Source organism: Calliopsis andreniformis, chromosome 1 (genome assembly GCF_051401765.1).
Source record: "Calliopsis andreniformis isolate RMS-2024a chromosome 1, iyCalAndr_principal, whole genome shotgun sequence".
NCBI lineage: Eukaryota > Metazoa > Arthropoda > Insecta > Hymenoptera > Andrenidae > Calliopsis > Calliopsis andreniformis.
Window position 1 is genome coordinate 491,451 of NC_135062.1, and position 16,679 is coordinate 508,129.

The following is a 16,679-nucleotide window of genomic DNA, read 5'->3' on the forward strand; positions in this document are numbered from 1 at the left end:
ATAAAGTGTCTTGTAACGCAAATGCGATAGTGCAATACACGTTATAATGCGTATGGATAAGAACGTTATTATAGCATGTACGTAGTTTCGATCCGTTAAGTGAATTGGCTATTTCCTATTTGACGATATACAGAGTGTTTCTAAATTCGTGGGAAAATTTGGAGATGCAGGTAGAAGACAAGAAAATAAACCAAAGACTTCATATGCAATATTCTCGGAAACGCTTAGTTTGTTAGTTATACGCGATTTTGTATTTCGTAAAATACCGATGTATGTAACAGTGACCCATCTCGTTTAAGGTCAGTGTCCGGGCTTCGACGATGCCTCGAGCTTTTGAAAATCTAGGCATTTCTGGGTCTAAGTGAGTCTCTGGCGACTCGCAACGCGTGTCGAGAGATACTTCATCGAATGGGAAAGCATACTTTCTTATTGAAAATACTATTGATATTTATCTACGATTAAGGGGTTGCTTTGGCATTTTTAGAAAGTCGAAAATTTTGCTCTCTCATAAAGGGATAGCTTGTACCTTTTTAAATAACGTGTAAAAAATTTCATACTAAAATATTAAAAATGAAATTCGGTTTGAATGCTCTGTCGGCACGCGCGCATGCAACCTCCCTGATTCGCGGCACGTCCCTCCCCTGCGCAAGCGCTCCAGCCGCTCGGCGTGCTCGCTATGGTCCAGGCGCGTATGCGAAGAGCGGGGCCCCCAGGTTAGGCCGCTCTTCTCCGGCAACGATCCGTATTCCTTCGCATCGTGGAGACTTCCCCAAGACTTCCTGTGGCTCATGCCGCCTGAGCAACGATCTCCGGGCTTGCCTCCACTCTCGCCTTCCTCTTGAGTCATTGCAGAAGGGCAGCACCGCGGGACCATCCCTTAGTTTGCTGTGGGCAGATTTTCCTTCGGCGCCCTGGTCCACCGCAGAAGCGGTAAGTCTTTGAACTCCGAGGGTGGAGGGCCCCTGTACCATCCGGTGTAGATACGGCGCCTGAATCTGGAAACTGCATGGCCAGGGGACGGGGTCGGCCTCAGGGTCCCTCAGGTTTCTTCTACGGCTCCGAAACGTCGTGCGCGTTCGGCACGGAGGCACCCGAAATTAGTGGTGATTCCAAATTCATGATGTTTTCCCCCAGGAGGCGTCTCTCGGCATGTGTTCCGCAAGTGGGCCGTATGGTCCTTCTTTTCACTAACTTCGCGTAATCTCACAAAACGGGGACGGCGCTATGCGCAACGTCACAACGCGTAAAGAAGATAAGGTTAAGATTAGCGGATTCGTGAATTCGGATTGGGTAGGAGATATAACAGATTGAAAGTCTACTACCGATTATATTTTTGATATATAAGGTTGCAGTGTCTCTTGGATTTCTCGTAAACAGAAAACGGTGTCTTTGTTGTCAGCAGAAGCCGAATATATTGCGTTAAGTCAGGCGACAAGCGAAGCATGTTGGCTACAGAATTTGTTTAATTCGTTTGAAACGGGTGTTTAAAATCGTGTGATCACTTTGTACGAAGACAACCAATCGACAATCCTGTTATATCCGGCATTCACCCGGTCCCCTTTTTCGCTGCCAATAAGCGAGAAATGCTGATGCATTTCACAACATTGTTATGCGAGCGGTTATAACCGACACCGCCGAGTTGATGCAACAAATCAATGCGTAAGCGTTTTCCTTTTGGGTATTACGAAGAATGACCCAAAAGGAATATTATAAAGAGAAGGCGAGTCAATCAGTTGTTAGTCTTTCAGTCAGGATCAGTCAATCCGGGATCAGAGCGAATCTCTGACCATCTGTAACACTGTAACAGCGAGGGCGTATCGCGTAGTAACGGTAAATCGCGTGAAGAGTCGAAGGGAATAGCTAATAATTCCGCAAAGTTCATATCCGCCTCCTTTTACCGCGTAGAATAACTCCGCGAAGTACGAAATAGGGAAGTGCGTGAAAGAAAGGAACTCGCGACGCGAAGCATTCCCGAGTGACCAGCGACCGGCTACACTAGCGAGGTAACATCCGTAACTTTGTACTCTCAATTAAGAAGAAGGAGTTGGTATGTAACTTGTGAAATACATATATATAATTGTTAAACCCAAACAAGATATACCAGTTCATTTTCCTCCCTCTCCTTACGTTACATCTCAGAGAAATGTTAATCAAGGTGTGCTTTAGCACTTTAAAAGAGCAAAAAACCCTAAGGTTGATCTCTGCCGCTCGAGACGACCTCCGTCTAGTTAGGGCGTAACAATCTGTATGGCAAAAAACGCGGACAGCCATAAGCGAGCGAAGCATGTGAATATCAGATATCATTTTGTGAGAGATAAAATTAATAAGGGAATTATACAAGTTGTCTACATTTCGACAGAAAACCAAAGAGCAGATCTGTTTACCAAACCATTGACCAAAGGAAAATTGGAAAGTTTGCGTTCTGCGATAGGCGTGCATCGAAGGTAGAATTATTTTTTTAAGATTGAATACTACCATAATATGTTAAGAGTTCCTTAGTTAAGATAGTATTAGATATACTATCATAATATGTTAAGAATTCCTATTAGATATACTATAATGTGATAAGAGTCCCGAACAGAAAGACACAAGCAATCCAAACTCCATTGAGGAAGAGTGTTAAAATCAACGTAGGTTCGATTTAAGGCGCCATGCGCCACATGAGCAAATCGGAACTTCCGATTTGCTAGTTCACAGAAAAAAGACATACAACGAAATTCCGGTTAAATTGAGTGGAAAGCAAGCGTTGCTGCATAACCGTGAAAAAGATGTGGGACTATATTTTATAATTTAACAAAACTCATGTTAACACTCATAAGTGTTCCTTAAAAAATGAACTAATTAAATCATAAACAGTGTTGAATATTTTAACAGAGTGACCCTGTATATACTTTTTCACCAGAGCGGATAATGTAGTTTTTCTACACACAAAGGTAAAAGTTGGACTGATAAAACAGGCACTCTTCTTTTACTGTCAAGCTATATTCGATTGCTACGGTGCGAAGTGTTTCATTCTTTTCTACTGGAATAGATCAAATGGCGCTTGTTCTCGAAGCATAGATTCATGACCCCTCGAAAACACAGAGATTGGGAGTCTTAAAAGCATCTATAATCACTGCTCTAACACAGCTAGGTAATATAGTTCCCATAGACATCATACTAGACTTTACTAGAGTTTACTAGACGTCTGCCGGCGCACGAGCCACTTAATATGCTATTTTTTCTGTAATGCATACACTAATTTCACTAATACTTGCATCAATACGTAGATGAAGGTTCATAGAGTTATAATCAATTAATTTTCGTTGAGAAAAACATTTTCTAAGGTACTTTTGAAAAAGCTCAAAATTTCAAAATCTCTTTCTTGACTTGTGTATATGCAGATAGTCTTGGCGAGAGCCTGTCACCAGTTCATCCCCACCACTCGTGGTGCGAATGTGCTTGTCGCGAATGTACTGCGACTCTTGATGTACAAATATATCAAACAGTATTAGAGATGTGGTTGCAACAGGCCTGCATGCTTCAACATCATAAGGAACTCAGTGATTTGAATAATGAACTTCAGAACGATGAACATATTTGAAGTTTCTATTATAATTTATATGAATTGTAACATCGTACATTATTTTTATTGCATTATATAAATACAATACATATATACAATATATATATATATATATATATATATATATTTGCACTTCAGTAAAATTCAATTTGTTTCAATTACAATAAAAAATTATATTATTAATAAAAAGTATTATTTTCATCCAATATGGTACTAGGTTATAAAAAATTGACTTTTACCATAAGTACATATTTGAATGGATGTTCAAATTTTAGCGCTTCTTTTGCACTTTCTCGCCGTGCATGCGATTTAGTATACAAAATTGGTACATATGTATGTATGTACATAAAAGTTGGGACGCCTCACAGACACGAGTTAGTAGTCTAGTGTATTATACAGGATGTAACAAAAATGTCGCAGTTCCTTAAAAGGGGTGATTCAGGGGGTGATTTGAAACAACTTTTTCCTTAGCAAAAATGTAAGATGAGACTTCGTTAAGGAGTTATTTCCGAAAAACACCGGCCAATGAGAGCGCGAGTTTGCCGCCCGAGCGACCGCGGTAGCGTTGGGTACGCGCGTTAGATGCTACGGTTGTACTCCGAACAAGAAAGTCGTCATACATCGAAGAAAATAGCATTAGTATGAAAACTGAAAGCGACATAATAAATAATACCGAGTCCTTTTTTTGTGTACCACTTGAAGCGAATAATTACTTAAAATCGAGGAAAACTACGCGCAACGTAAAAACACGAATATGTAAATTTCTTATTCGCATAACGTATAAACGAAAAAGCAATACAACGAAAAATAAAGGAAGAAGAGGACAAACTTCACCTGTAATTTGTAAACCTGTGTCACTGGGTCACTGTACCGATCCTGGTCATCGACCGTCGAAATGGTTTATGCTAGGGCACGCGTTTAGGTAATTTATGGCTTTATTGCTTTGGTTTCGAAGGAGACATGATCTCGGAGTGTCCGAACAAGGAAGGTCTGAGGTGCTTAAACTACGTGGGGGGTACAAGAAGCTTCCTTGAAAAAATTCTACCCTACCATAAACCATTTCGACGGTCGATGACCAGTATCGGTACAGTGACCCAGTGACACAGATTTACAAACTACAGATGAATTGCATTTAATTCATTAATGATTATTATTTTTTAAATCTAACGCAGACTACTTTCAACGTTTCTATCTTCAACGTTAATTCTCCAAGTCTCCGTTCATTTCTTTTGTTGCATTGCTTTTTCGTTTATACGTTATGCAAATATTTTCATACGAATGCTATTTCTTTTGACGCATGCCGACTTTCTTGTTCGGAGTGCAACCGTAGCGCCCAGCGCGTACCTAACGCTACCGCAGTCGCTCGGACGGCAAACTCGTGCTCTCATTGGCCGGTGTTTTTCATTAATAACTCGTTAACGAAGCCTCATCTTACATTTTCGCTAAGGAAAAAGTTGTTTCAAATAACTCCCTGAATCACCCCTTTTAAGGAACTGCGACATTTTTGTTACACCCTGTATAGAGTCTGTACCACGGACAATGTCTATTACATTGGAAGACATAGAGTACATAGGGATTAGTAGAAATACTGCTCTTGTGCTATGGTCTGTGCCTGATTGTGCTTACGGCATAATCAAATTAAATTCTAATTTGGCATTTCTTTTATTATTGAAATGTAATTTACAAAATATTAATCACAAATTGTGAAAAATTAATGTGAAGCAAACATGAAAAGTATTTAGAATGTATTTAATTTAAGGGAACTATTTTATTCAAAAATTAAAATTTATTTATTGTGTAAAGATTTTGACTTCAGCAGTCATCGATGAAAAGATGGCGTCCGAACGTAGGACGCTGAATTAAGTGTGTGAGATCTTGTTAAATTTGTATGGTTAATAATATTACATATTACGTAGAAAATGAGTAATCTTTCACCGTTCGGAGGTGGTAAAAATCCACCATGGGTCCGTAATGCAGGTAAATCGATTTTATTGTACTGTATGATTTATTGTCGTTCCGTGTGCAAGAAAACAATGTTGCCAAGTTTCTGTTGTAATTTGGGTGGTTGATAAGATGCTTTTGTGAAATGACCTGAAATAGTATTCCATACGTTGTTAGAACATTAAATAATTTCCAGCTTATTCTATTAGTTACAAAATGTGAAACAGCTTTAAAAATTGTTATTAGATTTATTCGAAATAACGGATATTGAGAAAAATATTTTCTTTTTCTTTCGAAAGAAATTTAATTTTTATGTAAATAAATGTTATACTTATGAATAACATAAGTTTAATATAGAAATGTCAAATAAATATAGAAAAAATATATTCTTGTATTTTCCCTTCTGGAATTTCAAAATAAAAAGGTCATAAATACCACGTACATTTTCATAAATAGCTTGGTACTGTTTGTAGAGTACATTATGTAGTAATGGAATACTTAACAAAATAATTCATAATATAATTTATACAATATCTATTATTATGTAAAAAGTGAAAGATTAATCATCTATAATGCATTCAGCATGTTTTACTTTCATGTTTATATAGGTCAAGGAATTCAAAATATTCAGCAACAAATGTTAGGCCAGGCGATGGGTAGCATTGGCGGACAACCAATGGTTCAATATCAACAGCAGACTCAACAAGTTTATCAACAAAGTTTGGGATTACAACAGGTTAGTAGTCAGCAGGAATCAATAGCGATAAATCAAATGTGAAAATTATAATGCTATTTGTCATTTTAAAGGCTTAGTTTTATATATGTTAATCTTTTCAGTCATTTTACATTTTTTAAGTATTAGTTACATTGATATATAAAATAATATAAACAGGTCAGCTATTAGATGAATATTTTTTAGAAAGAGTCTAGTTTTAATTTTTTCCTTATAGTGCATGTAGACAATAATTTATCTTTATATATTGTTTTGCAAGTCTACTTGGACTGTTGTATTAGAAATAAAAACATCTTAAGTATACAAGGTATCCAATTGTTACATATTGTCCATAACAATTAACAAACTTAGGTTTCATAATTGAAATTGACAGTTTTTTTTTGTCCTTTATTTTCTGTTCTGATGCTTCTTACAAATTGACAAGATTCGAACGTTTGACTTTGGAAATGCTAACATCTTCCTGGAGGTGTAGTTTAAGTGTAGAAAGGGAAGTCTAGGCATAGGAGGGATAATTCCATTTTACTATAAGAGAGGAAAATGGTTCTTGTAAGAATCCTCTCAACTTCTAATATTAGTACTAATGGTTAACAACAAGCGTGTTAATAATAGTAGTAGTAGTACTATTAATAATACTATAACTACTACTACTACTACTACTACTACTACTACTATTACAATGGTGATGATGATGATGATGATAATAGTGTTAATAGTGATAATAATAATGATAATAATAATGATAATAATAGATACTATGTTACAAGATAGTGAGTTCCTAATATCCATATTTTTTGTGTTCTATAAATAATACATTGACTGTCATGTCACCCATAAGTAACAGTTTTTATATGAATGTGTATAACAATAAGTTACACAATTATAAACGATAGTAATATACAAAATTCTGACAACAGATAATACAAGAGGGAGAATTATAAGAATAATTTTTTCTGAAGGTGGAATCACTGCTAAAGTGATAGAATTTTTAGCGAATTCAATGTGGTACAATTAGTGTAGTAAAAATAAAACTAAAATGTCTTAACAAAATGTCCATAAACGCTTTTGTTAAGTTGTAACAAAGATATAAAATATGAAAAATATAATCCTGTATAATAACATGAGAGCTGAAATTTTTGATTGAATATGAATTATATCTGTATGACTAAGAACTTATTGTAATTTGCATTGTTTACAAATTAGTGATTATTTTTTTAAGGTATATACAGGCTGTAACATGTATACATTTCAATATTTTAAGGGATGGTAAGATGCTTTAATTGGACCACAAAATGTCCTAGAACATAATGTCCAATTTACTATTGTTTTGCAGTAATAACACTTCAAAGTTAGCACTATATTTTGAAACAAAGAGTAGTTTGTGCATATTGGTGAAACAGACACATAGAAAGAGTCCGTTAATAAAGAAAATTCAGTTGTTTCAGAAGGTTGCGTTATTTTGGAAGACCCTGAACATGTGTTACGACTGTCATAGACGTAAGTCCCTCAACGAGACTCCTATTGTAAACAGTCCCTGCTTTGTCAATCATTGAGTCAATCTTATACAGCTGACTGTTGGCAGCTTTGGGTTTACACTACATCTGTGTGTATTACCTACGTTCTTTTCCGCAAGTATTTTTGATATTTAAGTCTTTATAAAAATTAAACTCAGAAATACAAGAAAATGTATAAACATTTTTTTCTTCTATTGCTTCTTAATATATCTACAAGATTAGAAAGTCCTCCGACTCGTGGTTTATTCGTACAGACTAGGGTGGACCTTAGCTATACTTGACAAAAGTTATTTTGCTAGATTCTTTTAGTCTCACCCCTCAGAATTGTGACACTTGCTAGGAAAATGATCTGGAAAAAATTTGGGGTCAATTGGAGCATGAGAAATGGACGCGCATCAAATTTGAAAATTTTTTAATTTTAACATAAATATATGTTGTGATATATCGTTGAATTTGCCTTTTTTTCTCTTTAAAGATACACAGATAACATAAACAGTTATTAATAGAAAAAACACCCGTGACCTTGAAAACTCGAAAAAGTGACCTTGAAAAAATTTTTTTTTGTCATTATATTCATATTCTTATATCCTACAACTTTTGCTTAAAGAGTTTTTTAATATATTCATAACTAACAGAGATATTAAATTAATTAATTAATGCGCACCAAAAGAAAAAGAGTTCCAAGATCGAAAATAAGAAATTATTATAGACATTATGGAAAATATGAAAAGAGATGACATCAAAGTATTTCGTCCAAGATTTGCTGACGAACTCGTCAGTAGGGCCAGCATATCCTGTCTTAATTCTTGATACAACGTCTTACGTTGCTTGCTTGGAATTGAAGGCATCATGTAAGTTTTTAAATTATGTATACAAATGTAGTAAGCGTTTCGTCCCAGATCTGCTTGTGGACGTTCGGTAAGACCATGCAGGTCCTGCTCTAGACGCGACTGTGTTAACCCTTTGAAATAAATTACAAAAAAAAGTGTAATGCATACATCAACAATAGCTTAAAAACCCTAGTGAGACATATCTCGCTGATCACGAAAAGGTTAACAAGCAATCTTCAATGCGTCTCAAAAATTCAATTAGTCACGGAGGGATTGATCAGGCGTTTGTATGTATTAAAAATGCTTTAGAAATCTTTTGACAAATTTTGCTTTGTGATGTCAGGATAGTGTTTTCGGTATTCCATCACATTTTGTAATATGCATTGTTTCTCCTCTTCGTTTTTAGATAATATTTTATTATATTCTTCCATAAGTTTAACGCCCCGCTCAGCGGTGTCATTGACAACCTTAATGCCTTTAACAATGTTTAACCCAATTTTGAAATCAGTGTCATCATTCAGAAGGGTCTTTTTCCAAAAATGTTGTCGGTATTAAAAATCTTTGGAAGAATCGTTTAGAATTTGGAGAAATAAAACATTCCATTTTTTGGAAAGGATTTTATATTTTTTAATGCATTCTTTATCGTCACTATATGTACTGGCATTTTTTATTGCCTCTACCATTTGCACTTTCGTTTCATATGGTACGGTACTATCGAAAAATGACAATGCAGCCGTTTCTGGTGCCAAGTACCATAAATGGTTAATTAATTTGTTCATCGCAGTACGGCTTATTGTATCATCAATTTGACGATAAGCGTACAAATTTTGTAAAAATTCTAAATTTTGTCGCAGAGCTTCTACTGCGATTGGAGCTTGCATCCACGCTTTTAAGTATAAATTGACAAGGAAAATACAAATGTCCCGAATCCCAGTGGTCTCTTCGCTAGTCAAAGTAAATTCTTCTCTGAATAAATATATTTTTAAATAATATATTGCCTTGGCCATCCATCGAGCGTGATGAAAAGCTCCCGGAGCTCGAAAAGCATAATTTTTTGCAAAATTTTCGCCTAAGAAAATAATTGTGAGTTCCAAAAATTCTCGGTAATCTTCCCGTGGTTGGTGTTCGTGTTTTAAAGTTTGCATTGCAAACTCACATTTCAATATATTTACGAATTAAGCATTTAAGGAACAAATTTGATGCGCGTCCATTTCCCATGATCCAATTGACCCCAAATTTTTTCCAGATCATTTTCTCAACAAGTGTTACAATTCTGGGGGGTGAGATTGAAAAAATTTTTTGGTCCAAAAATAAGGTCCACCCTAGTACAGACATGTTAACTTTCAAGCATTATTACTGCAAAACGGAAGAAAATCGAACACTATGTTATGGGAAATTGTAACCCACTTGGAATCCCCTATCACCCTTTAAAACATTGAAATGTATACATGTCACACTCTGTATATATTTCATTAGACAACAGTTGGAAGAAAATTTAATTAATTAATTAATTTATTTATTTAGGGATATTTCTTTGTAGTATACAATAAAAAAGTAAAAATACAAATTAATAGATAGACAGGACATTAAGAATATTACGTCTGTAAGTAGATTCGGAACTAAATAAATTAATCGATTCACAATATTTGTTGACGTGTAATATAATACGATTTATGCAGTTATATTCACCGAAAAGTGTGCAGTGAGTTTCGCGACCAATAAAAATTGGATTCCAAGTTGAAGACAGAAGGTTTTAATTTGAAGTATGTTAAAATTTCGTTACAGATAATAGTAGACTGGGGAAGTTGGAATTTTCATAAAAAACTAATCTTAGTCGTTTGTCCACGATTTGTCCAGATTTGTTCAACAAAAATTTTCGTTTGTCCACCCTCCAAAAAAAAGTTCTGACGAAATTAAAAAATCCGACAATAACAATCGCGAACATTTTCCAAATGTTTCTTAGTGCAAAACGATTGTTTATGTATCGTAAACGTTTGTCCACCCCTCAAAAAAAAAGTTAATATTGAAATGTTTTTTTAAATTTGATTGTAAATTCCATCGATCATTTCTAACACAAAAATTTAAAGTATCTGATGATAATTTGTCAGAAATTTGTATGGCTACTTCTTTTCATACTTTATCCGAGCGACTTCTTAATTTTTTATTGTCGTTGAAAACTTCACATGTTCGAAGTACGTCTAAAATAATTCCACTGCATGCAAGAGCCTGTCTAGGCATTTTTCGCACACTTCGAAAATAAAATTGGGAGACAATAAAAATAGTCTGAATTGTTCAACACTGTTCAACATGTATCTGATTCTATAAACTTCAAAAAACATTTCTTATCAATTTCCACATGTTGAATACGAATCTGCAAACCTTTTTTTGCCAGAATGTACAGTTTTTGAAGGAAAAAGAATTGAAAAAAAAAAATGACAAATTTTCAAGTTTGGAAGTATTTTGTGCTTTTATAGTAATAGTTATTGAGTTGCTCTTGACGCGAAATGATTATGTAGACTCGCCTGAATAAAATGATGTAAATAGTTATTAGATTATACACATCGAAATATGTTTAAATAATACTTAAAGTGATAAGGACAGCTAAAACGCACCTATTTTTGCTGATATTTTTCACTTTATTTCAAAAAGTAAGGGTCTAAGAGTAAATCTGATCATACCACGCGATAGAGCAAACCTTTCTACTAAGGAAAGCATCAAGCGAATGTTCAAAATTATTTTTGTTTTCAATATAGAAATAAAATAGTTTGGCGAAACGCGCGACGGCGACAGTGGTACTCAATGACAGCGGAGCGCGCGGAAGACGTTTCGCCTACCGCCTGCCGTTCAGCGGTCCCTATACGCATTGACGTCATTGAGTATCTGTCTCCGTCGCGCGTTTCGCCAAACCATTTTATTTCTATATTGAAAACAAAAATAATTTTGGACATTTACCTGATGCTTTCCTTAGTACAAAGGTTTGCTCTATCGCATGGTATAGTCATATTTTCTCCTAGACCCTTACTTTTTAAAATAAAGTGAAAAATATCAGCGAAAATGGGTGCGTCTTGGGTGTCCTTTTCACTTTAATTGTTATTTAAACCTATTTCGATGTTTATAATCTAATAACTATTTATATTATTTTATTCGGGAGAGTCCACAGAATGATTTCGTGCAAAGAGCAACTAAATAACTCACTACGGTAAAAGCAGAAAAAAATCCCAAAGTTGAAAATTTGTCATTTTTTTTCAAAATTGATTTTTTCAAAAACTGTACGTTCTGGGAAAAAACGGTTTGCAGATTCGTAATCAGCACGTCGAAATCTATAAGAAATGTTTATTCACGCTTAAAAAATCGAAAAAAAGTCAAAATTTGTCGAACAGTGTAATTGGTCAAGGCTTAATGAGTAGGGCGCGCATTGCATGGGAGAAGTACCATTCACGAGCTAGAGTAGTGACAACCTCGCAAGTAAAAGGACCAGGCCACCAAGTCTCAACTTTAGAAAATCGGATTGTAAGCTTTGCAAGAATCTAGCTTTGGGGGAATAATGCTCATTAAAGTCGCTGTCTGCATGGAGTGCTATAGAATTTCATTGCAATTATATGAAGGAAATGCCTCTATGTCTGTAAATACGATAGCCTTTACATTCCATAAATATTTATATTATAAATATACTGATGATTTGCTCATCAATGGACTCAAAGGCAATAAAACTGCTTAAACGCTGTGGAAATAGTTTTATATATGTGTACGTGAATTCAAAGTGAAAGTTTGTTGACAAATCACATATGTAGAACGTTCCAAAACTGATGGTACAAGCGGAAAGGAAGTGATTCTACCTAAAAAAAGAAGTCGAAAATATAGAGAAAAATTTTTTGGGCTGCTCGTACAGGAATGATCTTTCGACCGTTTTTTAGCCGTGAGGATGCCTTCGTCAGTATCACCCTTTTCTGTGTTGCACAAGAACAGCGTCACCCATATTTGGGTGACAGGGCCCCTATGGAAGCATACCCACCCGTCACCCAGATATGGGTGGCGACGAACGTGCTAAATATTTTACCGATACTTCATTCCTTTCCAATAAGTTTTTACATTTACTCCAAAATGCAAATAATTTGATGTATTCATCTTCTCCATGCCATTCATTAGCCCTACTCTTAGCTGTTTTGAAGAGTTCTAAGGTATTTCTATCTATATTGCTTTCTATAAATTGTAGCATATCTTTTTTATTTGTTTCAACTATTGATTGTGTCTGTGTTATGTTCTGTTGATTTTCTTCCTGTGTTACATGCTCATGGGTTAATAATTTTGTATAGTCAAGTGCGTCTGCTGTGAATAGTAAAAGACCACAAGCAGTAAAACCATTTAATAAACATTTGTCTGGATGGATTGAATCAATAGCTTTTTATAAAACTCCAGCAAAATCGCACTTTTATAAAGATGCTCCATTATTTTCAATTCTCCATTTTGTGACTGCATTTTTTCATGCATGTTTCAAAGGCCGAAATAATGCAACATCCATGGGTTGTGTTAAATATGTAGTATTGGGATATAATGAAATCAATTCTATTTTGTGAAATATTCAAAAATTACTAAGTGCCATAGTGGCATGGGAAGAGTGTCCATCCACATATAAAATAATGGGGAACTGTAGCTCATTTATGAGGCACCACGGATAGAATATATTTGATATATATTCGAAAAATGACTCCCCAGTCATCCATCCAGTTTCAGATCTGCCCATGCTCCAAACATGTGGTGTTTTTTCTGTGATTACGGTTGGGAATCTCTTATATGAAAACATCACCATAGGTTCCAGCATTTAACCAGCTGCATTGCCTTTATATTTAATGAATTCAAGAAGTTTTTTATAATTAGCTACAATTAATACATATATTACTACACATATACATATACTCATCATATGTTATATTACCTGTAATTAATACGATCAAGCATTCTTTATCATCAGATCCTACTAAATTATATACAGATTTGGACTTTTTGTGAACAATGACCTTATTTTCCTTGGGATTTAGAAGAAAGGCAGATTCATCACAGTTGAATATCCCAGACCTATAAGTATCTAACAAATTTTTTGCCTTTAAGTAGTCTCCTACATTATCGATACCATCCTTTAAGCCTTAAGCTGTTCCTCAGTAATGTGTGCTCTTCGCTTATTTAAATTTTGAGGTGCCCTAATTGATAACTGTGGGTGGCGCTTTAAAAAACTTTCAAACCAATGTTGTCTAGGCCTGTTTCAGTGAATGGATTTTTTCTTTTTAATTCTTTCATTAATGACTGTACACTGTCCAAAAGCCTGGTTTTTGTTAAAGGAAAACCTTTACTGCCCACACAAAGTATCCAATGAACTAAGCGTTGTTCTTCTAAGTCTGTTAATATTGTACTTGGACCACTTCTCTTTCCAATAGGATATATTCCTTTAGATTTAAAATATTGATAAATAACAAACTAAATACTTTTAAATAGAAATAGAGGATACACTATACATTGAATTTTGAGGTTACTTTACTAAAATTTTAATGAGTAGAAATACGGACATGACGGTAATTTACTTGTCCCTAATCCTACTCACCTGTTTTTTATTTTAAAAATATACAATGATAAAAAATATAAATTTAGAGCAAAGTTTAGTGAATGTTCCTACTATTAAATACGAGTTGACGATGACCTCACGTGTACTTTTCCCGATTTTCGAAATAACTAAAGTTGCCGTTCCTTAGCCCAAGCATTAAGAATGCGATCAAAACGAGATAGGTTTCTTGATTTTACTTTTTTTCATTGCATATGTTGCATTTTGTTTGTAAAAAAACTGTGTATAATACTCGCGTAAATATTCAAATAATTTATAATAATTTGTTCATATCTATAGTATAAACATAACATTTCTATAATAAGAAGAAAAATACAAAATGAGTAGAAATTGAGACATTCACCTTACACGGTCAACATTCAAACTTGATTTTCCCGAAAATGAAGCGTGATAGCAAAAATTTGTATTTTACATTTTTGCTTTATTTTTTCATGTAGAATTATCCCCTGTCCGTTTGTACCATCAGTTCTGGGACACCCTGTATAGTTAAGGTGTTATCGCCACTTTATTAAGACATCGACGGTACTACCTTTGAGTCCACTGGCAGCAGAATCACTCTGTAGTTAATAAGTGGAAGCTCAAATACAATTTTGTTATCCTTGATTTTTGTCTTATTTGGTGATCTACAGTTATATTCTAAATTGTTTCCCATCTATTGTCAAACACCGTCTGTATAGAGCGTAAACTATACATGAGATACTTCAAACCGTCGACGCGAGGGGAGGGTGGAAATGAAAGTGTAGCGAAGCTACCGTACGTACAGGGAGGAGAACCAAATAGGCAGGCGATATTAGAAGACTGTATTTTTATTACCACGTAATTTTATTAATTAACGAACTAACTCGATACATTCGTCGTTTTTTCCATGTCGCTCACTGCGTACCACGCTGCCTCTTTTTCGACGCCAGCGCCTTATGCTGCGCGCTCATTGGTCGCCGCCATTGGGCGGCTTTTTATGGGGACTCGGCCTGCTCGGCTTCGTCCCTACAAAATAATTTCAAGTTTAACTGTTTTAGCATCACGCAGCGCGATCGCACTGTTCGCGTACTGTGGTGAAATGTGCCGCGATGTTTTGTCACGATCGTCAATTCGCAATGCGCTCGGTTCCGAATGTAGCTCGTCGCGAGTCATATCAGAGTTTGTTCTGATATGCCTGATGAAACGAAGCGCGAGCGCGGCGAGCGGCATGTTTCGACGAAAAAAAGGAACAGCGCGATCGCGACGATCGGCATTACTCGCAGATAAATGAACGAAGCGTTGTCGCGCTGCATGGCACAATCCGACACGGATTTTTAAAAACCCCTGGCATTAAAACGGTTAAACAGACTAGGAAAATCATATCACAGGCGGAAAACGAACAAATTAATCACAATGTGTCTCAATGTTTGTTATTTTATTCAGATTTCATTAAGAGTAATTATTGGTGTTCTTAATGAATGAAGAAACTTTACGTAAAACTGATAATGCTACGACTAAACTTCTGACCTGATGATCTAAAATTTGAATGGCTAAAATAATATGAAAAAATTACCAATAAGGTAATTGTCTATTATAAGAACTCCATCTTTGATTTTGATGATTTTCTAATATGTTATAAAGGGCATTATTTTGAACAACTTTTTCATTTGAAAAAATTTTTGGACGGTTTTAATTTCCGAGATATTTGCAAAAACTATTGTTATTACTGCAGCGACTTCTGCCTGTACATGCACGTCCGCGGCAACGTATGCGTAAGCCCGATGCCATCGCTTATCTATTGTTTCTATGAATACGTCGTGACAATCGGCAGGCAGCTTGTACAGGGTGTAACAGATATACGTTTTAATATTTTAAGGAAGGGTAAGGGACCCTAAATGGGTTAAAAAATGTCCTATGACATAGTGTCCAATCTGTTTCCGTTTTGCAGTAATAATAGTGCCGTAAAGTTTACATACGTATATGCTAAACTAATAGGAACAAAGATCTATATGTTAACATATGTAGCATATAACATATGTAGCATATGTTAGATATTTTCGCAAACTGTTGCTAATAAGATATGATGTATATGTATGCAGAAAACAGTAATGTACATGAAACGAAAAATAATTTAAAATTACGATAATTATTGTACTATATTATATATTATCGTTATTCATGCCTATAATCGAAAGCATCTTGACATGCTTAGGCTGGAGCATAGCTCTCTTTGCTGACAATATTTCACCAGCGTTAGAAAACACCCGTTCACTAGGAACTGATGTCGCTGGTATAGATAAATATTTAAATGCTAACGTTTTTAGCTTTGAAAATTGATTTCCTTCTGTACTTCACCAGGCGAAAGGATCGCGTGTGCGTTCTAATAACGGCGTTTTGAAATATCTGTAAAAAATGATATGCATAGTATAAGTAACTATTTTAGCTGTAAGGGAATTATTATAAATGTAATGATGAACATGTGTTCAACCGTTTTAATTCTGTTTTAATGGAGGACAACGAATTTTTTTTT

At 35.2% G+C, this 16,679-nt stretch overlaps 1 protein-coding gene across 1 annotated transcript in view; it reads left to right on the forward strand.

Moving 5' to 3' along the window:
* The first annotated feature begins 5,406 nt into the window (after nt 1-5,406).
* Nucleotides 5,407-16,679, forward strand: part of LOC143186858 (cell division cycle and apoptosis regulator protein 1) — a 94,047-nt gene continuing 82,774 nt past the window's right edge. Inside the window, exons 1-2 of the mRNA XM_076390712.1 lie at nt 5,407-5,542; nt 6,115-6,242. Coding sequence (XP_076246827.1) covers nt 5,485-5,542; nt 6,115-6,242 — 186 coding nt within the window. The 5' untranslated portion in view covers nt 5,407-5,484. The remainder of the gene's footprint in view (nt 5,543-6,114; nt 6,243-16,679) is intronic.